Source organism: Exserohilum turcica (assembly GCF_000359705.1).
Source record: "Exserohilum turcica Et28A unplaced genomic scaffold SETTUscaffold_6, whole genome shotgun sequence".
In the NCBI taxonomy this organism is placed as follows: Eukaryota; Fungi; Ascomycota; class Dothideomycetes; order Pleosporales; family Pleosporaceae; genus Exserohilum; species Exserohilum turcicum.
In genome coordinates this window covers 566,668-586,486 of record NW_007360277.1, presented here as the reverse complement: position 1 = coordinate 586,486, position 19,819 = coordinate 566,668, and the positions used below count along the sequence as shown (strand labels likewise).

The 19,819-nt window shown below is 54.9% G+C and overlaps 7 protein-coding genes across 7 annotated transcripts; 2 read left to right on the top strand and 5 right to left on the bottom strand.

The window, feature by feature from the left end:
- Positions 1-65: 65 nt before the first annotated feature.
- Positions 66-970, top strand: SETTUDRAFT_77830 (uncharacterized protein; the record flags this gene model as incomplete). Its single annotated transcript, XM_008031341.1, has 3 exons — positions 66-144; positions 207-519; positions 568-970. Coding segments are annotated over 3 exons (795 nt in total), but the record flags the coding sequence as incomplete, so codon positions are not given.
- An 842-nt stretch (positions 971-1,812) lies between these two features.
- SETTUDRAFT_34117 (uncharacterized protein) lies at positions 1,813-3,439 on the bottom strand (the record flags this gene model as incomplete). Its single annotated transcript, XM_008031237.1, has 2 exons — positions 1,813-3,338; positions 3,412-3,439. The coding sequence occupies 2 exons, from the start codon at positions 3,437-3,439 to the stop codon at positions 1,813-1,815; spliced, it is 1,554 nt and encodes a 517-aa protein (XP_008029428.1).
- A 581-nt stretch (positions 3,440-4,020) lies between these two features.
- SETTUDRAFT_173317 (uncharacterized protein) lies at positions 4,021-6,926 on the bottom strand. The gene is made up of 4 exons (XM_008031468.1): positions 6,470-6,926; positions 6,239-6,365; positions 5,083-6,189; positions 4,021-4,956 (listed from the first exon to the last, which is right to left on the bottom strand). The coding sequence occupies exons 1-4, from the start codon at positions 6,898-6,900 to the stop codon at positions 4,408-4,410; spliced, it is 2,214 nt and encodes a 737-aa protein (XP_008029659.1). The 5' UTR covers positions 6,901-6,926; the 3' UTR covers positions 4,021-4,407.
- Positions 6,927-9,052: 2,126 nt separating this feature from the next.
- On the bottom strand, positions 9,053-10,781 carry SETTUDRAFT_156304 (uncharacterized protein; the record flags this gene model as incomplete). Its single annotated transcript, XM_008031467.1, has 4 exons — positions 9,053-9,375; positions 9,433-9,957; positions 10,013-10,305; positions 10,372-10,781. 4 exons carry the CDS (start codon positions 10,779-10,781, stop codon positions 9,053-9,055), a joined length of 1,551 nt encoding a protein of 516 aa, XP_008029658.1.
- A 904-nt stretch (positions 10,782-11,685) lies between these two features.
- On the bottom strand, positions 11,686-13,117 carry SETTUDRAFT_96375 (uncharacterized protein; the record flags this gene model as incomplete). Its single annotated transcript, XM_008031466.1, has 2 exons — positions 11,686-12,648; positions 12,821-13,117. 2 exons carry the CDS (start codon positions 13,115-13,117, stop codon positions 11,686-11,688), a joined length of 1,260 nt encoding a protein of 419 aa, XP_008029657.1.
- A 1,086-nt stretch (positions 13,118-14,203) lies between these two features.
- On the bottom strand, positions 14,204-15,981 carry SETTUDRAFT_165051 (uncharacterized protein). Its single transcript, XM_008031465.1, has 4 exons — positions 15,877-15,981; positions 15,553-15,737; positions 15,274-15,494; positions 14,204-15,190 (listed from the first exon to the last, which is right to left on the bottom strand). Exons 1-4 carry the CDS (start codon positions 15,906-15,908, stop codon positions 14,465-14,467), a joined length of 1,164 nt encoding a protein of 387 aa, XP_008029656.1. The 5' UTR covers positions 15,909-15,981; the 3' UTR covers positions 14,204-14,464.
- Positions 15,982-17,807: 1,826 nt separating this feature from the next.
- Positions 17,808-19,713, top strand: SETTUDRAFT_173314 (uncharacterized protein; the record flags this gene model as incomplete). The annotated part of the gene is made up of 3 exons (XM_008031464.1): positions 17,808-18,036; positions 18,087-18,541; positions 18,596-19,713. 3 exons carry the CDS (start codon positions 17,808-17,810, stop codon positions 19,538-19,540), a joined length of 1,629 nt encoding a protein of 542 aa, XP_008029655.1. The 3' UTR covers positions 19,541-19,713.
- Between the last annotated feature and the right edge of the window lie 106 nt (positions 19,714-19,819).

Here is a 19,819-nt window from a genome sequence, read left to right as displayed (position 1 = left end):
AAGCCCTAATCCTTGCTTCATTCATCGGTATCTAACACAAACATCCACGTCGATCTCCGCACAAGATGAGGTTCTCTCTTACGTCGACTCTTGTGGCGACGCTTGCTGCTTCGGCAACGGCCAACAGCTGGTTTGGGAGCGCTGGTGCGTACAGTACAGGGCCCTTCTTTCTCAACAAGCAGCAACATACTGATCAGAGCAACCAGTGTACGACAAGTGGCATGAGTCGGAGCTTGAGCGCTGGCTGAGCGACCACGGCATCCCTCACCCCAGCCCCTCGGACCGCAAGAACCTTCAGTCGACTGTCAAGGCCAACTGGAATGACAAGGTCGTTTCTCCCTACACTAGCTGGGACGCGCCTACGCTCCAGAAGTACCTGACTCTCAAGGGTCAGCAGGCGAAGAAGGGCACCGAGAAGGACGCAAAGAGCCTCGCCGAGCAGGTCAAGGTATATTGGACCGAGACCGAGGACTCTGCCAACCAAGCCTATGGCAACGTTAAGGACTGGATCTTCGACACGTATGTAATCCAGACAATATGCTCTCGTGCAAAGCTAACTTTCTGCAGCTGGTCTGACTCTCAGCTCAAGGCGTTCGCCGACAAGCATGGTATCCCCGTCCCCCAGCCTCGCCAGCGTGACTCTCTCCTTGCAGCCGTCCGCGACAACTACCAGTCGGCTGCTGAGAAGGCCAAGGAGACTGCCAACTACCCCGGCGACTGGCTCTACGCTTCGTGGTCCGACTCTGATCTCAAGGCCTGGTTCGACGAGCGGGGCTACACCGTCCCCCAGCCCAGCACTCGTGACTCCATGATTGCTGCTCTCCGCCGTCAGTCCCGTCTTGCGAGCATTCAGTCTCAGGACGCGTATGCCTCGGTCTCTTCTGCTGCCGCCAACGCTCAGCAGAGCCTCAGTGATGCTCTCCTCGACTCGTGGTCTGACAGCCAGATCAAGGAGTGGGCCGACAAGAACGGCATCAAAGTTCCCCAAGGCTCCAAGCGCAACGAGCTCCTCGCTCTCGCTCGCAAGCACCGTGCCCGCCTCTACGGTGACAGCCTTTCTGCCAGTGCCGAGTCTGCTTCTGCCTCTGGTGCTTCTGCCTACGGTGCTGCCACCTCCAAGGCCGGCAACCAATACGCTGCTGCTACTGCGGGCTTTGCCTACTACACCGACTTGGTCAAGCAGCAGATTGGCCTTGCCCAGGCCAGTGCCGCGTCTGCTACTGATGCTGCTGGAGCCAGTGCCAGCTCCCTTAGTGGATCTGCTTCCAAGGCGGCTTCGTCGTCGTCTTCGTCCCTCTCCAAGTCCGCTGCCAGCGCCTCTACTGCTGCCTCCAAGTCTGCCAAGAGCGGATACGACGCGGCTGCCGCCAGTGCTTCCTCTGCTAAGCAAGAGTTGTAAGCGATTGGCTCTCTTTGCGGCAACCGACAAGCAGCGTTCGGCCGTATCATGTTCTTGATGCAGCTGCCCGACGTGGTGTTTCACGACCTTACGATCTACGTACGGATAGGTGGAGAATGGAATGAAAAAGGTAATGCAGTCCTGTAACATTAGCATGATGTTGATATGCCCTCTGGCCTCATGGTAGGTTTGGGAGGGTTCGAGCTTTTCTTATTCGTTTAGGATTGGGAAGGATGGCGTCTCGAGTAGCTTAGTGTGAGCTTGGTAATGAACAAGTAAAAATTATGATTGATAGTGCCCTGATGAGGATCCCGTTGCCTTGATGAGTTGAACCAAGGAGAGATTGTCGCTAGGAAGAAAGCATATTGGAAAAACTACCATGTTGGGTCAAGTCCTCTCCACACGTATTGAAATCACGATTTGCCCGGCTCCAGGCTGCCAGCAGGCGGTTCGGCCACGTCTTTTCTCACGAGCATGCCTTCTATGGCTGGTCCGGCGACCTCCTCGCTCGTAGACGTCGGCTCGTTGGCAGAATCCAGCTTCTCTACGGGGAAAGGGCCATGGTCACCGGCTGTCTTGCTCGCCTTTTCCATTCGAAAGAGGACATGGTCCGAGGCACGCAGTATCACCCGGCCGTCCTCGGCATCCTTGGTCCACCTCTCTCGCTTGTCCTTGGAACATGCAGCGTCCATGCTGCCTTGCTCGAACTGCTGCACCTCTGCATCCACCTGCCGCTGCATCTTTACAATCTCGAGGGTTGAAAATGTGGGCTTGTGCGTGGCAAAGCTGATCCACCGGGGCTCGGGCAACCAGTCGGCAACCTGGTCGTCTCCCGACGGCTTTTCCCATGCGGCCTTGTGCCGGAGCGACATGCGCCATTGGATGATTTTGATGTCCAGCGCATCCGCAGCATTGCGTAGGCGGTTGTATGCTATATCGACGACATGTATCTCGCGCAGCCGTCTCTGGCGCTCGTCGTGATCCATGGCGCCCATGTGGCAGTACTCGTACCGCTGTTGTGCGTTGAGACACAGCAGGTACTCTGCTTCTTCGAGTAGCATGGCCTTCTCGACTTGCATCTCTTCTAGCTTATATTTTGTGCTGTCGACGTCGATTTGCTTGAGATCTGTGGCGTAGTCGATTGGCTCCGAATAGAATGGCAACTCGTGGCTCTGCTCTACTGTCTGTACTTCCACGGTATCAACTTGGTTCGTCGGCTTCGTTGCAGCGTTCTCGAACTCAACCAATTGAGTCCAGACATGGTCCCTTTGCTCAAAGACGTCATCCGGCAACAGCTGTGTGTACCAGATACCGTTATGCCGGACGTAGTGCTGCATAATGGGACTTAGCCTGGACATGAGCTCCTTGTTCCAGAAGATGGGCCAGAACTCGAGTGATCTCCGCTTCCGCAGCCCGTCAAGGCGACGGTAAGCCTTTTGCCGTTCGCCAGTGTACTGGAAGTAGGCATGGGCGCCCACCACACCCGTACAGGCGCCAATGTTGGCCATGCCCAGACATCGCGTCCAGCGCGGGATGGCAGGGCGGCGCATGAGCAGCATAGGTATCGAGGCAGACAGTCCGAGAGCAGCGCCGGCCAAGGCGCCGTCTTCGACCGTGTATCTCTTTGACCATTCGTACAGGCGCCACTTGGTGCGCTCCGGCACCTGGTCTTCGACGACGACATTTGCAAAAGCCGAATAGTAGTACCAGTTGACGGCGGCGCCTGCGAGGCCAGCGGCAACGCCCAGACGAGCAGCCGACCGCACAAAGAGGACAGTGGGGGATATTGCTTGTTGGGGCGCTACTCTTTGGTTGAACGTCGTAGCAAACGAAGTATACACTGCGGCGAGCAGCGTCGACGAAACAACAGACGACTGGAGCGTGGCATTTGCGCCAATGGGATCTGGCCGTTTGGGAACCAGGCAATGCTGGCCCTCGCCTGTTGCATGGGATTATCAGCACCTGTCGTGTCTCGCATGGCTCCAGTCCAACCGATGACCTCTGTAGCTTACCAGGCGGTACAAAGAGTCGTAGCACCATGTGTGTGTGTGTGTGGGAGCGGATACCTTTTTTTTTCCTGCCTGGACCAGCGGGCTACCGGTGCATCGTGGAGCTCATATGGCGCGGTAGCAGTGGGCGGGCGCAAGAGGGTGTGCAGCGAGGGCGAGGACGAGCGCGTGAGAAGCCCACGGGGCCGTGGATGGCAGCCAAGGGTGCGCGGGCCTAGGCGCTGAATGGGCGAGGCTGCTGGTAGTCATGAGGCTGAGGTGAAACCTCGTAGCACACGGCAGCCACCACGGGCGGCCACGGGGAAGGCGCGCCCGCAGCGGGCATTGCATATCAGTGCCGCATCGGGCCAAGGGCGTGAAAGGGCTGTTGAGGGGCCGGCGCGTCAGGAGGGGAGCGTGTGCGACGGCATGCGAACGTTGCAGGGTTCGGCGAGCGCACGTGACGACGTGTGGGTGATCATGCGGCCAGCCCCCATACACATGGGATACTCGTGCTCGTACATGTAGTGTGCTCGTAGTCCGGTCCTGGGCGTGCAAGGGGGCGGCACCACTTATTTTTAGGCTACACTGGCTATGCATGCTGGTTCAGTCTTGCTTTTCTCTCAATACTGCGGCACAAACTCCGGCATCCTACCTACGCCCAAAAAAGACCGGCCCTGCTCCCTATACGTATGCGCCCCTGCACGCGCCAGCCAGCCAGCCATTACCACCCGCCACATATACTGCGACCGTTGCGCGGCTCCTGTCCCCGACCTATTACAAAACTCTTATCTCAGTCTACTAAAACATGCGGCGTGAACAAAACTAAAACACTGGCTTTTCCCAACCCTAGGCGGGTATCTGAAGAACAAAAGAGACGAAAACGCCATCGCTAAGGAAAACGCCAACCAAGAGAATACCCACACGGGCCACCCACGCTACAGTAGTGCATTAGTACAACGTGAGAAAGATGCAAGAGAATCCAAAAGAAAAGAGTCGTTGAGAAGGTTCCCGGCAAGCTTACACCGCTCGCGTCTCTCGTCTCTGCATGACAATTTTACTGTCTTCGTTGCGCAGAAACTCAAACACGCCGAGCTCGAGCCGTGCCAGGCCGTCCTTGAACAGGTATTCGCTGCCCTCGGTGTTGGTCATGGCCTTGAACGCCATGCACAGCAGATCTTCGGGGCTCATGCCGTCAATCGGGCTCATGTTCTTCCACTTGAGTCGCATGGCTCGAAGATCATTCATCGCCAGCAGGCGATCCACAAGCCCCACGTGTGACACGCCCGGATTCGCTGCCATTGAGTGACGTAGTGCTGAAATGGCCTGGCGTTCGTGCAGCCACGCAGTCAGAATCTTGGAAACCAGCTCGTAGTGGCCTGCAAGCTCACTGCGGAACAGCGACTCGCCATGGAACCATAGCGCATGGAGCCGCTGCAGAAGGGCTGTCTCGTCTGGAGGCATTGTAGTGCGAGGGAAAAAGAACGTAAACAGGCCGGCCGTGACTTCGCATTGGAGAAGGCGGAGGTCGGCTGTGGGGACCGCTTGCCGGGTAAGTGCTGAAGACGGCTGCGTCATGTGCGGCGGCTCCGGGTGCTGGCTCTTCAGCACGGCTTGGTGGGAGGCATGGTGGGAGAGAAGTGGTTGAAGATGGCTCGGAGGTGCTCGGAGGTTGCTTGGGGCAATTGGTGGTACTTCCTGTGAGGGAACCAGTTGTATTCCGTAAGCGCTTGCTGTCTGTACAGAGGATACAGGCGCCGGCTGCGTATTAGGTGCCGTAGGTGGCTTATTAGATGCGGCCTGCGCATGGGGTGTACTGGATCTACTGCGAGGATGGGGTGCAAGAGACCGACCAAAGTGGTGTGTTGAAGCATTAGCTGGACTCGGGGGTCGAGTTGAAGACTGTTGGGGCTGAATATGCGGATGAGATGGAAGCTGGCCATGCTGGGTATGTTGCGCCGGGCCGGGGTGTAGCACGTGGTGCAACTGCGGGCTTTGTCGTTGTGACGGTGGTTGTGACGGTGGCTGCGGAGCGATGTGAGCGTGCTGGACATGCTGGAGTGCAGGTGATTCCTTCTTGGGGTGCCCACTGGTTCCATTAGTAGATGCCGTTGAGGTTATAGGCTGGAACACGTGGCTGCTAGAAGCAGTAATGGGCGTCGCCGGCGGCACAGAACGTGGAGGGTCGGTAGCAGGCCGGTTAGGAGCAGAGTTGTGCGGAGATGGCTCATACGGACTCGTGTAGCTATTGCTGTGGCGATGGCCGGTTGCAGGCGAGGGCCGCGGGAGCTCCTTGGAGTTTTCTCGCGAAGCTTCCCGCACTGGATCCCGGAGAGGCTCCTTGACGGGCGTTGTAGTGTTGACCGCAGTAAAGCTTCCAGAGTTGACGGCTGTAAAACTCACTGGTGCCAGGCCCTGGGAAATAGCAAGTGGCCGAGATGCACCATTGAGCTCGTTGTTTGAGAGAGGAGCAAGCTGCGGCCTGCTGACTTCGGGCCCGGTGCCTGGTGCCGGAGAGAAACGGTGGACATGCAGTGGCATTGGCGGCATGTTCTCCATACTGCCCGAAACGGCGGGGTAGAGTGATTTGAGTGATTTCCTCGGGCTGTCCTTGCGGCTGATGGGCATGGTGCTGTAGGGCCGCTTGACAGGAGTCGCGTCCAGCATCTCCTCGTCGTCCGACATGGTCAGATGGGCGTTGCTTTTGCGTTTCTTGAGATTGATTGGCTTGACTTCCAGGTCGGCTCCAGTGGCGGTGTCCATGTCTGGTGGAGTAAGCGACTGCGGTGTGCTGTGCGGTGACTGCATTTGATTAACAAAGCGACGGTATCAGACGACGGTAATAACGTACTAGGCCTTCAGTGTCCATGTCGGCGAGCTGGTCATATTCATTCGCACCCGAAGGTCTTTTTAGCTTCATGTTGCGAATGTAGTAGCAGGCCTTGATGATGATCCATCGATGCAGGTGTATCTTGAGGCTGTAACAAGCTTAGCGCGCGCCCACACACACACCCACACCCACACACCCGTCGACACACACCCACCCCTCCCACAAGCACACACGTGCATCAACAAAACTTACATGTCCTTGTGCTCGGGCTCCTCGTAAAACAAATCTTTGTTGTACGTCTTCTTGGTAGCATCCGGCGTCAACAGGCAGCTGCGGTCGGTATCCTTGCCCCAAATAGCGGGTCCGTAACTCGCTAGCAGGTCCTCGAGCTCCTGGTCCAGGGAATGCGGGTCCGCGGCAAAATCGAGCAATGCATCTCGTTCTTTTGGCAGTTCCTTGGACAGCTTGGTGACTTCGCTCGACAGCTTGCGATAATCTGGGTTGTCGAACTTGGGGATGCCGCGGTTGGTGGTCGACGACGAGGCCGACAGGCCAAGGCCCAGGCACTCGGTGACCTCGCGGATAGTCGGGTTATGTGAGCTGAAGACGGAAATCCAGCGCGCGCGGTCCCATCGGCGCACGCCGTGCTCAAGATCCAGGGCCAGGTTATCTTTTGAGCTCATGGCGCTGCATGGATAGTACGTGGAAAAAATAGAAGAAGGGGAGAGGAAAAAAACGAGAATGGAAGCGTAGACGGATGGGAGATGACAGACGACAGCGCATGCACACGCGCCAAAAGGTGTGATGGGACCAGGTGGGTTGGGTTGAGTTTGGGGGGGGGGGTGGGAGGGTGGGATGATGGCTCGGCAAGGTAAAAGGAGTACGTTCCACTAGACCGTCTTGGAACAAAGTTTTTTTTTATTGCCAGCTGCCTCTTCCAAAAAAACTTTGTCCAGTCTCAGATGCCGATCGTGCTACTCAGCAAACAAAGAACATAGGACCCCCTGCACATAGAGGCACAAGGATGACGGCAGACTGTGCAGCAGCAGCAGCAGCGAAACGGGTCGAGCAAAAGAGGGTGGTGGTGGGTGAGACGGGGCGACAGGAAGGATGGTGGCGATGACGGGGAGCGAGGGAGAGAACAAGTGGGTGGGTGGGTGATGATTGATGATGATTGATGCCGGTGACGTGTAAGAAGCGACAGAAAGTATGCTGCGTCGAAAAGATACCCAGAAGAGACGTGCGTGCGCCCAGTAGCGAGACAGCAGTGGTGGCAGGGGCCGCAAATAAAAAAAAACATGTGCATAGGTAATACGCGTGTGCATCCCGAAGGTTAATGACTCGCATGCCAATAATTCCCCATGAGGTGTAATGATAGTACCGCGCGGCCCTCATTCGTCCAGGCGGCGCGGGCCCGTTCGCACTGGGCCTGTTGATAGTACATTGATATACGACGCTTGCACTATGGGCCTGTGTCTATGGTCACTGGGTTGCATTATGCTAGTCATATCTATACTTCCTACAACGCCCGGCGGTACAGGTGCTTTGGTCGCTAGCCGCAAAATCTCTTACTCGCCTAGGCCAAAATGTCCGATCCTCTTACTCAAACCAAGCACTGGCCGCCGCCTGCTATCAGCAAATGAAGCGCACTAGCCACGCTTCCGTATAGCCCGCTGCTCGACTGCTTGCTCTCGTGGTCAGGAGTTACAATTACACCTTGCATCTATGACGTGCTCGTCCCTCTCTTCTGCCTGCCACTACTTACTACTTGCGTACGTGATAAGCGCAAGCCCCTCCCCCCCCTTTGTGCCCCTCTGCCCTGTCCTGTCCTGTCCTGTCCTGTCCTGTCCTGCCCTACCCTGCCCTACCCTGCCCTTTGTGCACCCCCCCGTCTCCCCTCCCCAAGTATCCATGTACTAACCAGTACTGCAAAGCATCCGCTCGCCTCGCATCCCATCACATCACATGGCATCGCGTGCCTCTGGCTGCCTGTCGCCCTGCACAAGTCCGCGGCACTGTGCTCACTAATCGCGGGCGCCCGTCCACCGTACTCTAAAATAAGGAACGTGGCATTATTAGGGACATTTACGGCGCAGTGCGGAGCCAAACCCACGCCCCTTGGCCGCAGGTTACATTAAGCGAAAGAGTACTGCGAAGTGCTGCCGAGCCGTGTATTCGCCCGGATACTAGGTGCCGAACTATTGATCGCTGCATACTTGCGCTTATTCTTGGCACTACGTGAGACGTTGGCTTGTTTAATCTCTGGATACTCGTGCCCACGCCGCTCTGACCCTGCCCATGCCGTGTTGCATACACACACGCACGCACACGCTAACACACTCATACACACTCTCTCTCGTATACACACACACACTCATACATACGTACATACGTACATACATACATACATACATACATACACACACACTCTCTCTCTCCCACCTTGACGCACACACTCTCCCACCCCACACGTCTGCAGCCTGTGCACCCACACATGCAAAAGGCTCTCCGCAAGGACATGCATGCACAAGTGGCACAGCTAAGCTAGTCTAATCCTACACGCTCCTGTAACAAGAGCGAGTATTAGCTGAAACCATCCCACCCCCCCCCTCCCCTCCTTACGGCTGACCTACCCGAAAAGACAATTTTCCCGAATGGGGGTACGCCTGGTGGGCCTTTCAATTCTGCCCGATCGATCGATCCCTGACATGCTGAATGCCTGTACGGTGTAAGATCCGCGCATACAAACTTTACCACTATAATACCGACATATAGTGTATAGAGGCACGACACGAACAAGAGGAGCAAAAAAAAGCAATGCGACAAACTTCGGAGCTATGCGGCATGCCAAAGCATACCCTTTCCGTCCTCCTCTTCCTCGCGACGGAAGTTCTCCAGGTGTTCATGCAGCCACGCCATGGTCGCCGTAAACTCTACTGGCTTCCACTGCATCTCGACGGCATACTTTTCCCCAGCCAGCACTACCAATGCCTGTCGTAACAGCTCGTCGCGGTCAACGGCCACATTAGGCCCGAGCCCAAAGCCCTGGCCCACATCCTCAAAGTTGGCAATAATCGTTTGCGTACACCCCATCAGAGTGCGGTGTTGCTGGATCCGCCGTTCAATCTCGGCTGCCGTGTGTCCTTCTGCTGACCAGCCTGTAGCCACGCGTTAGTTTCCACACACGCACATAAGGTTGCAAACGCTCAACTTACGTTCGTTGGCACGCTGCAGCGCTGCCAAATGCCGCTTGAGTTCGACCCATGTCAGGAATGCCCGTTCTCGCGCAATGAAAACGGGAATGTTCTCAACCATTTTTTGGTAGTCGGCACGGACGCGCTCCCGCCACGTCTTCTCCAATTGGTTGAGTAGCGCTTCCTCGTCCACTGACACCCCACGCTCTTCTCCGTAGACGTATTGCCGCAATGCACGCAGCCCGTCGTAATCCAGCCCGCGGTACGGTATGCTGTTGTTTGGCTGCGGAATCTCTTCTCCTGCCGCGTCATCAGAGCGGAAACTGGCCACCAGCTTGGCCACTTCGACGCTGATTTGCCGGTCGACAACGGCTTGGTTCGTGTTTGCAATCTGCTGCTCTACCGCTGCTTTGCCTTCTGCAGCGTGCGTACCATGGCCGTGTGCAGACGTACTGGCGTCTCGTGACCTGCTTGCTTCCACGGCTAGTCGACTCCACACGCCTTCAACAATGTTCTGCCGCTGCTGTAGCGATTGCGATTGATGTACTGTAAAGGCGGGCGTTAGACCCATGTCCCCCGTTGAACACTTGTGAAAACCTACCTGCGTCCCGGGGACCCATGATGGGACTCTCACCCGACTCTGGGGGGGTAAGCATGGCACTGGATGAAATTGGACTGCCACGTGACACCGTATCACCATCGTGCAAGACCGAGTTGGGCGCAAGCGCAACAAACGATGCTGGCGTTCCGCCCTCCTGCTGGCCAGAATACTCGGCCTCGGCTCGCGCCTGTCGATTCTCTGCCTTCTTCCTCCTTTCGCGGTCAAGCCGTTCGCGCGCAAGAATGACATTGCATGCCTTGAGGCCAATCCACCAGTGGAGGAGCTTGTGGATTCTTTGTGACAATCAGCATTCGTCCATGGCCATGCCAGTCTTGGGTCGCCAGAGCAGCTTCGCTTACAGTTGCTTGTCCTCGTCGTTTTCAAAGTACAGATCCCTGGGGTAGAGGCCCTCTTCGACGCCAGCTTCGTTCGCCGTGAGAAGATGCTCGCGATCCCCCACGCGCCCCCAAACCTTAGCCCCATGCTTTTCGAGCAACCCGTCAACCTCCTCTTTCAGGCTTCCCTCGTCACTCAAAAACTTCATCAACTCGTCCGGCTCTTTCGGAAGCGTGGACACCACCTCGCCCATATCCGCCACAAGCTCGCGCACCAAGGCCGATTCAAAATTCGTCTTGCCGCGCTTATTCGACGACCATTTTGCACGCAACCCAAGACGCTCAATCAGCTCATGCATGCGCACCTTGGACCGGTTTTTCATGATATCGAGCCAGTCCTTGGACGTCGCATACGCGATTGCCGAGCTGTCCATGGCCGCCTTGGGTGTATCAAATGCCGGGAATCGCCCGAAAGACCAGAGATGAGCTACTGCAGCTGCTCCGTCCGGATGCTCGGGTGCTGAGCGTGGCGGGGTGACAATCTGTAAAGAAACGTGATGTGTAGTGCTGATTTTGTTCGGTATGATTACATGCAGATGCGCTCAGGATGCAAAGGGCAAACAATGGACACTAGCAACGGGCCCGATCAGTGGGTGCCTGTATGACAGCAATTAGAGTAGTACGCGAGCCAAGCGAGCGACAAGGGGAAGATGATAGGAAGATGCGATAGATGGCAAAAGTACAGATGAAGAAACCGTAGCGCCGTGTACGGAAGGCTCGTCTACAGAGTCAGCCGCGCCAGGCTCTGAAGGGAAGGCGGAAGCGTCGGGCAATTCTCGCCTATTGGCCGCAGCGGCGCATTAGCACGCCGATCTTCCAAAGACTTACACAACATTGTGCACGTTGCTATTCATCCGCCAAGACACGTATGTGCCTGGAGGCGCTGCTGAGAAGCCAGCGACACAACACTCAACGCCGCCTGCAAACTCTGCCTAGCCTGTCGACCCGCCCGCTGAGCCGTAAGCCGGCTGACGGCACTGGTGACCTCGGTAGTGGACATCGCTAGGTAAGAGTGTCGGGGAGACCTTGGAATACATGCTCATCGACCAGGATAGACGTTCGAGCAACGCAAAGCACCTCAAATGAGGCCATCCGTCCCAACGTGTACCTGCAGCCAGCTCTTGGCCTCTGCGTAAAATGCAATTAGTACCTACCATATTTAGAGCCTGTCCAATCTCCAACGAAGCCAACGTATCCTGGGTATATGTAATCTAACGCCCAAACGCCATCGATAAGCCCGTCATTCAGGAAGCATTCCCTGCAGCGAGGGGCCCTTTTCTAGGCGGCACATGCGGAATCCGGTCGGCTCAAAGATTTCAGTTCAACACGAACTCGACCCGGGAGACTGGTGCTCCAAAGAGGAGCTTGGGCAAGTGCAGTCTGCAGTTGGGTAAACGGAGCTTCCGACTCCCTGCGAGTAACCAGCGCCTTGCTTGCGCCGTCACCTTCACCAACACAGTAGCTCAGGCACCATATTTTTGTGCTTTTCAGCACCTGACCAATGGCCGGTATAGCCTCTGTATCCTCTTCCAGCATCGCGAGTAAGCCTGCAAACGATTTGCATTCAGCCATCGTGTAGATAAACTCGTATTCCGTTTCCTGGTCTTTGACAGACCAAGAGACATGTATGCGGTCCGCTTGTTCGTCGGTGAGTCTAAGGGATGGACTCTCGAGAGATAGTTGTCGCTGTGCAGCTCGCGGGCCTGAGTTGGAAAAGGAGAATGACACTTCCGAAACGTGTCTGGCGTCTAGCTGTATGTGGCCATCATCGGAATTCTTGTAGTCGTCTTCTGTAGCATCCTGTTTGTGAGGAGCTGTTATGCTAACCTTGCGTCGTTTCCGCAGGCTCGACATGTCGTCTCGCAAGCCATATTCGGCAGCCTTGATTCTCACCAGGCTTTGCATTGTCGATCCCAAAATTTCGGTTGTAGGGGTATTGGGCAGAGTCGAGGAGCCATATACATCATTCGTGTCCCAAGCCGAACCTCGCGTTGCGTCGGTGTCGGCACGCTTTTGCTCTGGCAGTACCTCCAGGACCGTGGCTAGGATTTCGGCACTCCTCTGAGGGTTGCGGTGAGTGAGTACGATGTAGTCGTTAGCAAAGATCTCATCGCTGTTGTCCTTGCTCTCGTAGGGCCGGTAGGATTGCAGACCATTCAGGCTTCTGTCGCTCTTCTGTGGTACCATAATAGCAAACACTCCGAGCTCGTCATCACCGTCAAGCGGCATAATGACAAGCTTCTAAATATCGTCAGCATATCGCGACCGGCAGTTGACAGAGACGGTCAAGGGTAATCACTGCTCCTGGAAAGTGACTTACAGACTTGCGCCAGAACTGAATCTCCCTCAACTCGATCAATGCCGAACTACTCTCGGCGCATCCTCGACAGACACCATAGCGGTTTTGCCCAACTGAGCCTTCTATCGCTGGAGGGTGTGGTCTGGTGAACTTGGAAAAGTTTTGCTTCAACTGACTGAACGAGGGAAGCCCCCGAAACGATTTGGCCTGCCTGTCTGGCGCTAGGTAGCCAATCCAAACGCCTCGTGCGAAGAGATGGTTGGCTGAGTAGAAGTGTCCTCCTGGATTAGGAAGGGGATTGAAGCAGTCTTGGAAAGCGCTAGACTGCTGTGAGCCAAGTCTCTGGGGTTTTTGTACCGGTTTAGCCTCGCTGGTGAGACATATCTCTGGTGTAGGCAGCCTCGCCGACATGCCTGGCGAAAACAGTGTGTTTTGATTAGTGCTAATCTGCTCAGAGCTGCTTGATCCAGCTTGTGGTACTTCCTTTGTGCTGCTGCGTGACGCCTGCGGGGGGGTTTCCAGCGTTTTTGAGATGCTGGTGTTGCTGTCAGGCCTGTAAACAAGGCTGGCACTTCTTGGAAGCATCTTCAAGCTGTATGTGCGGCATGCACCCAAGTTTTCGATTTCGGTATATGGAAACCCGCATGCGAGATGTTCGGGGCTTTCTCGGCCGTGCTGGTCGTAGTAGTGGCCGTCTAATGCCAACCAGTGGAGACAGTGAGTTGTAGTGAGGTGGGCAAGTGGACTGTGTTGTGGCTGCCTACGCTAAAAAAACACCCTTGTCACAAACGGCGGACCCTGATTTGCCCCACGCCCTACTTGGTAGCAACAGGCAGGCAGCACCGGCTTGCCGCGCGGTTACTTACCGCTTTCCTCTCACTCTTGCTCTCTTTCCACATATGCTGGTGCTCTCGCCACAACGCCACAACGCCACAACACCACAACACCACAACACCACAACACCACAACACCACAACACCACAACACCACAACACCACAATATCACAACACCACAACACCACAACACCACAATATCACAACACCACAAAGTCTGGGCCACCAAACAAGGTTCAAGCCACAGCGGTGAGCATTGCTCTTGGCCACTAACACCGTATAGCAACCTAGGAAGCCGCGTATATATGCCACACTAGTCCAGCCACACATGGAGTGCGGCCCAACCGTTCAAACCTTATGCCGGATGGTCGGACATGAGGTTCTGAACACGAGCCTACCCATCCAAGAGTATCCTCTGAAGCGTAATATCACAACTTGGCGTACGATGCAGAAGACCTGGTATGTCTGGATCTTAGCCCAAGGAGATTTGGGCTGGTCTCGCAGTACGTTCCATGCCCTTACGCAAGCAATGAATCTTCTCACGTGAGAGTACCGTCCTTCATAGAGCAACACTCATGTGAAAATGCCGTATGGCACCTGTTCATTTAGTCGTTGACTTTTCGACTCCGTATCTATCATACATGCCTTCAAGGCCTTTTTTGTCCTGCCTACATCTCCAGCCTTTTCCCAACCTCGAATGCACAATTATTCCTTTTCCTATGTTCCCTGCTTGATTAAGAAAGCTTCCGAAGCTACAAAGCCGCAGTCAATGGGCCGAGAAGAAAGAAACGAGGACCGCCGCGGTCACTTTTAAAATACCAAACGTATGTGTCGAAAACTTGCACCCTTTTCTACTGCTTTTGCATCCAGAGGTCGATGCAGCAGACAGTGCGCTTGATCCATCATCGATGTCGTGAACTTCTGTTACCGACCACCTTTCCTCTCATCCACAAAGACACTCCAGTTCTTCTGCACATTGATGCCGCTCACCGTATTCCTCTGTGCACTATCGTCGCTCACACGCGCCAACTCGATCTCGGCATTGTTTTTGCCAGATTCATCATTCGCAAATTTGGTTTCTTCTTCATCATCCATCCTGCTCATGCCCGCCAGCGTGGAGAACAAGCCGCCAGTAGCGCCCTTCTTACGCGGCCTAGAACCCGACGAGCCGCCAGTCGCGTACTGGTGTGAGGCCACTGGAGATTCCACGTTCGAAGGCCGAGATGAAGAGAAAGAGAAGAGTTTGTTCAGTCCCACCATCTTGAATACAGGCTTCAAACTGGGCAGACAAGCACACGCCAGACCCACGTTGACCTCAACGATCGACCACATAATGATCTCGCGGAAGTTGTATGTCACATCGCCTTGCGTAGCAATGGGAATCTGTAGGAAGATGATGAGGCGCACGAGGGACACGACGGCGATGAATGTGCCGAGCGCAAACATGCCCGCGAGCACGATGCGCTGCGCGAATGGCGCGTTCAAGCGCCAAACGTGTGGTAGAGGCATGAGAACGATGAAGAGGTCGAGGAAGACATTGGGGACTGAGCCGCCGAGGTAGATGCCACGGAGGGCAATGCATTTTGCGTCTGTGATGGTGATGTCCCAGGCAGCTCGAACAGGGAGGCAGCTGAGAATGACACAGAGTAACTACAAGCACAGCTTGGTTAGTATCTCGACGCTCAAGATCCTGAGACCCAGGCAATCTTTGCCCGGTGAAAAAGCAGGCTTACAATGGCAATACACCAGGCAACTGCAGCGGCAGTGACAACGCAAATGGTGATTCGAGCCTTGATTTCGAATAACCGCCAGTAGAAAGCCAGCACAGAGAGCTTGATTGTCGTGATACTCAGGGTGTAGAGTATGTTGCCCACGTAAACGTTCTTTAGGAAAGCCACGATTTGGAGTGGGTTCTCAATCTCGTTGATGTGAAGGCCCAACGATTCCCGCATACCTGGAAATGCTATCATGAGCTGCTATTCACCCTCCACTAAGATCAAGATAAGACATACCGATAATGCACACGTAAAAGAAGCCGTTTGCAATTGCTAACGCGCCCAGAGCCATGTAGTCATCCCATTGCACGTTGCGCCACCCCCGATGGCGGTAACGACACCAGATTCTTAGAGGAACGAGCACCATGATCATGATATAGGTAAATATCGAGACGCCATCAAGGCGATGGCGGAAAGCCTCACTGTGCTGCTGTCAGAACGTGATGTTGTGCAATGTTTTTCGTTGCGGGCATCGCTGGGAGCCCATAGATTATGGGAGCCCAATAGCAGCCTCGTGGCCTGATTTAGGGGTAGACAAGAGGGTTGCCGTGAACAACTTACATGCTCTCTTGAGGGTTGACGATGGGCGCCATGGCTCAGGATACTTCCCCGGCCGTCGTCGAGGACAGGCTCGAGTGCTCTTGCGTTGAGAAAAAGAGAAACAAACAAGCCGGCAGGATGAACAACAGGTATGCAACCTTCGTCTGATCTGCGAAATGATGCGCAGTTACCGATATTATACTCAACAGAGGATACTCAGGCGGGCCTAGCCATACGCCCCAGATGCCAGCGACTCGTTCCGCTGCAGCCACTCCCGGCGGTGGACGCCTTGGCTGTCCATTGTGACATTTTTGCTTCTGAAGCCCATAATGGACCAATGCGAATAACAAAGCGGCAACGAGTGGCACTCACATGCTCAGTTTTCGCCGGGCTTGTGGCTGTTGGGCAAACTCTAACCTGCGGAAGCCAGGGCTTGCCCTCCCGCTGGTGCGCTAGAGAGTGGATCCCGTTTCTGGGCTTGCATAGGCTTTGCTCCTCGGGGAGCTCCAGCTTCGCCTTTCGCAAACAAATGGGCGTGAATCGTGGCCCCCAAACAGGCTGGAGTATTATCCTAATACGCTACGCTATGGCGGGAGCGAAATGAGTGCCTTCTCCACATTGATCATGCACAGTCGATGCACTTAGTCAGAGATGTTACTCGGAAAAGTAAGCCGCGGAGCCTTTCCTCCAAAAGAAAAACGATGTACACTCAGGTGTCGCGGTGAGATATATTTGGGCGTGTAGGCGGGAATGGCGTGTATATGTTGGACGCAACCCAGGCGCGGTGCGCCGTCCTCGCCGAACAGAGGCAATGAGTAAACAGCACGTTCGCGCTGAGAAGGATTATCCAACGGCCATCGCAAAATTCACATGTGATTACTTGCAAGCACCTGCTTCATTGCGAGGCTCGCTGCCGTGCAAGCTGCGGTCAAGGAGATCAGTTTCCTCTTCAGTGTGGAAGGAATGCCTTGGCTGTCCATTTGGCGCCCCTGATCTTCGTTACCGGATCTCGAGTCAGAGTAGGCCTCGGTACTTGCAGGCCACTGTCAGCCAATTGCTGGGAGCCGCTGCATTCTACTGACAATCGGTGTGCGTGAAGGCGTCCATGTCGTCTTTTTCCTTGAGCCCATTTTCGACGGCGAGGTAGGGGTGAAGCGTATGTTGATTAGTCAAAAAGCAACTATACATATCCATGGTGCATCTGTAGTGCGTGGCGTACGAGCCAGATGTTCCCTGTGTCTGTATCCGTAGTACCAATCAAGCGACGCATGCGCCTCATGGGTAGAGTCGCGGAAGCGGAAGAAATATCGCGCCCAGTCTGACAGCCTGCCGGAGTTGAAGCCACACACACCGTCGCTTTAGTCCCTTTTAGCACTGCACGCCTGAGTCAAGAGCTCCAAAGAGCCCTATCGGAAGTTGGTCCTTCCCACCCATACTGTTTCGAAATCGACCAGGAAGAATGCAGTTCCAGTCCCATGGGGTATAGCGAGCGATCCATTGCCACGCGATTCGCCTTTTCATCTGGATGTTCAAACATCCGGATGTGAGGTCGCCGAAACATTCAAAACCGATGACACTGCGGGATTGGTGGTTCTGCATGTAGAAGACATGGGTGTGTATGTGTCATCGAAATGTGTAGTAATCGACAAGAGCATGTGAGGGACGGGCTGTCGGGAGCGGCTCGTTGGCCCCAATTTTCGCGCCAACCGAAAAGCAAAATCCACAATTCTTCGTCCATCTTTGACAGGAACCCCTGGCTCAAGTCAAAATCCGAGGCCTTTCAGACTAATCAACCAGGCGCTAATGAACGTATGCGGAATAGACGCCAAAGTGTAGGACAGCCGGTACTGGATAAACCACGAGCATAAGATGCGTAGAAAAATCTCCATGATGTCCGCTTCGCTCTCGTGTCCTTGACCTTTCTTTTTCTGACCCAATAAAACTCGTGCATGATGAATTATCAGGACTCTCTGGGCGGAGGGTCATACCCAAGCCTCTTTGCGCTGTGCCTGTCTTCGGTATTGGCGTATGTCGTATTTACCTGCATATACCGCCTCTATTTCCACCCACTCGCATCGTTCCCCGGTCCATTCTGGGCTCGCCTAACAGTGTTTCCATCATGGTGGCACACTCGCACTGGCGACAGGCATATTTGGATGTATAGCCTGCAGGAGAAATACGGTATGCTTGTGTCCCGCATACTCATAGCCTAATTTGTTGACGAGTAGCAGGCCCTGAATTCCGGTACCGTCCTGATAGTGTCGTTCTCAATACTCCGGCTGCTTTCAAGAAGATATTCGGACCAAAAGGCAATGTCAAGAAAAGCGACTACTACAGTGTGTGGCCACGCAATATCAAGTCCATCAACACCTGGAGCAGCACGACCATCAGTCTTCACGCTCGCAAGCGCCGTGTGCTGAACTACGCATTTTCCGATGCAGCTTTGCGTGATGCCGAAGTGTTCCTGCATTCGAACCTGGACCGGTGGCTGGAACTGATTGGCCAGCAAGCCTCAAAGGACGGTGAATGGACCAAGCCAATCAACATGTGTGACTGGATGAATTGGCTCGTCTTCGATATCCTTGGTGACCTATGCTTTGGCAAGAACTTCAATATGAAGGAGCCTGAGAGCGACCTGCGCCACATTCCGGAGGTCATGGCCTATTACCTGGAAGTCATCCACCCAGTGAGTCCTTCCTCTCTGTGGTCTGTGTAGGCAGCACTAACGAACGTTTTAAAGATTGCCTTCAGTCCATTTGCTGGTTGGTGGGTATGGCTAAAGCCTCGGGGTCTTGATTGGCTCTTGTCCGTTGCATCGCCCCCAACTGTTGTAAAGTGGCAGGAGTTCGTAACCAAGTGTCTTGAGAACCGCTCTCGGGAAGAGCAAGAGTTGGAGAGAAACCCAAAGCCCGAGGGCGAGGTCCGAAAAGATTTCTTCCATTGGCTCTTCAAAGCTGTTGATCCGGAGACGGGGAAGCGCGGCTATGACCTGGATGAGCTGTATGCTGAGTGCGAGCTGCTGACCATTGCCGGCTCAGACACAACCTCGATCGTCCTATCTGCTGCCTTTTTCTATCTTATGAAGAATTCCGAGATTCAGGACAAAATCGCCGACGAGATTCGCTCGACCTTTGCAAACTACAGTGACATCAAGTCCGGCAGCGAGATTATGTCGTGCAAGTATCTCACAGCCTTCCTCCAGGAAGCTATGCGCATGACTCCACCTCTGGCTGCGGAGCCCAGCCGAGAGGTACTTCCAGGGGGCACCAGCGTCGACAACCACTTTTTCCCTGCTGGTCTTCATGTGAGCACCGGCATGTATTGTCTCAGCTACAATGAGAACGTGTATCCCGAGCCCTTCAAGTTCCGGCCGGAGCGTTGGATCGTGGACGAGTCTGGAAAGGAGGGTTCTTCAGCGGAAAGTGTGGCCCTGGCGGAGAGCGGCTTCTGTGCCTTCTCCTTTGGAACGCGTGGCTGCATCGGAAAGAACCTCGCCTGGCTTGAGATGCGGCTTGTTCTCGCAAAGACGCTCTGGATGTACGAGGTGCAGGGAGTTGAAAACGACAATCTCGGTGGAGGCGACCGCAAGGGTCCGCATGGGCGGCAGCTGGAGGATCAATACCAGATTTGGGACATGTTTGTGGCCAACAGGAAGGGCCCAATGCTGCGAATGAGAAAGAGATAACTTTGAGGTATTACATACCGAAGGAGTTCGTAGTGAGGGTGTAGCATGTACCTGCAGACGATGGGCGGCAGTCGTAGGCAGGCGTCTGCATTCGTCCTAGTAGTGTCCTGACGTCAATTGTGAATGCCGGGGAAGGTACCAAGCCTCACGGCGTCTTCTGGCTCTTGCCCTCCTTGTCTCTACCTACAACAACATCATCATCACCATCACCATCGCCATGGCCTTGCAATCATCCATTTCTCAGCGCACCCGTGCACGTACCCTGTGTGCCAAATCAGG

What these genes read in the sequence shown, in the direction of transcription:
- SETTUDRAFT_173317 (XM_008031468.1), bottom strand. Translation starts at nt 6,900, where the DNA reads ATGAGCTCAAAAGATAACCTGGCCCTGGATCTTGAGCACGGCGTGCGC. An exon ending in GAGCCCGAGCACAAGGACAT is followed by an intron (nt 6,366 to 6,469) that starts GTAAGTTTTGTT and finishes AGCTTGTTACAG; the next exon opens with CCTCAAGATACACCTGCATC. An exon ending in AACTGGTTCCCTCACAGGAA is followed by an intron (nt 4,957 to 5,082) that starts GTACCACCAATT and finishes CACATGACGCAG; the next exon opens with CCGTCTTCAGCACTTACCCG.
- SETTUDRAFT_165051 (XM_008031465.1), bottom strand. Translation starts at nt 15,908, where the DNA reads ATGGCGCCCATCGTCAACCCTCAAGAGAGCAT. An exon ending in GTCAACCCTCAAGAGAGCAT is followed by an intron (nt 15,738 to 15,876) that starts GTAAGTTGTTCA and finishes ACAGCAGCACAG; the next exon opens with TGAGGCTTTCCGCCATCGCC. An exon ending in TTGCCTGGTGTATTGCCATT is followed by an intron (nt 15,191 to 15,273) that starts GTAAGCCTGCTT and finishes CTGTGCTTGTAG; the next exon opens with TTACTCTGTGTCATTCTCAG.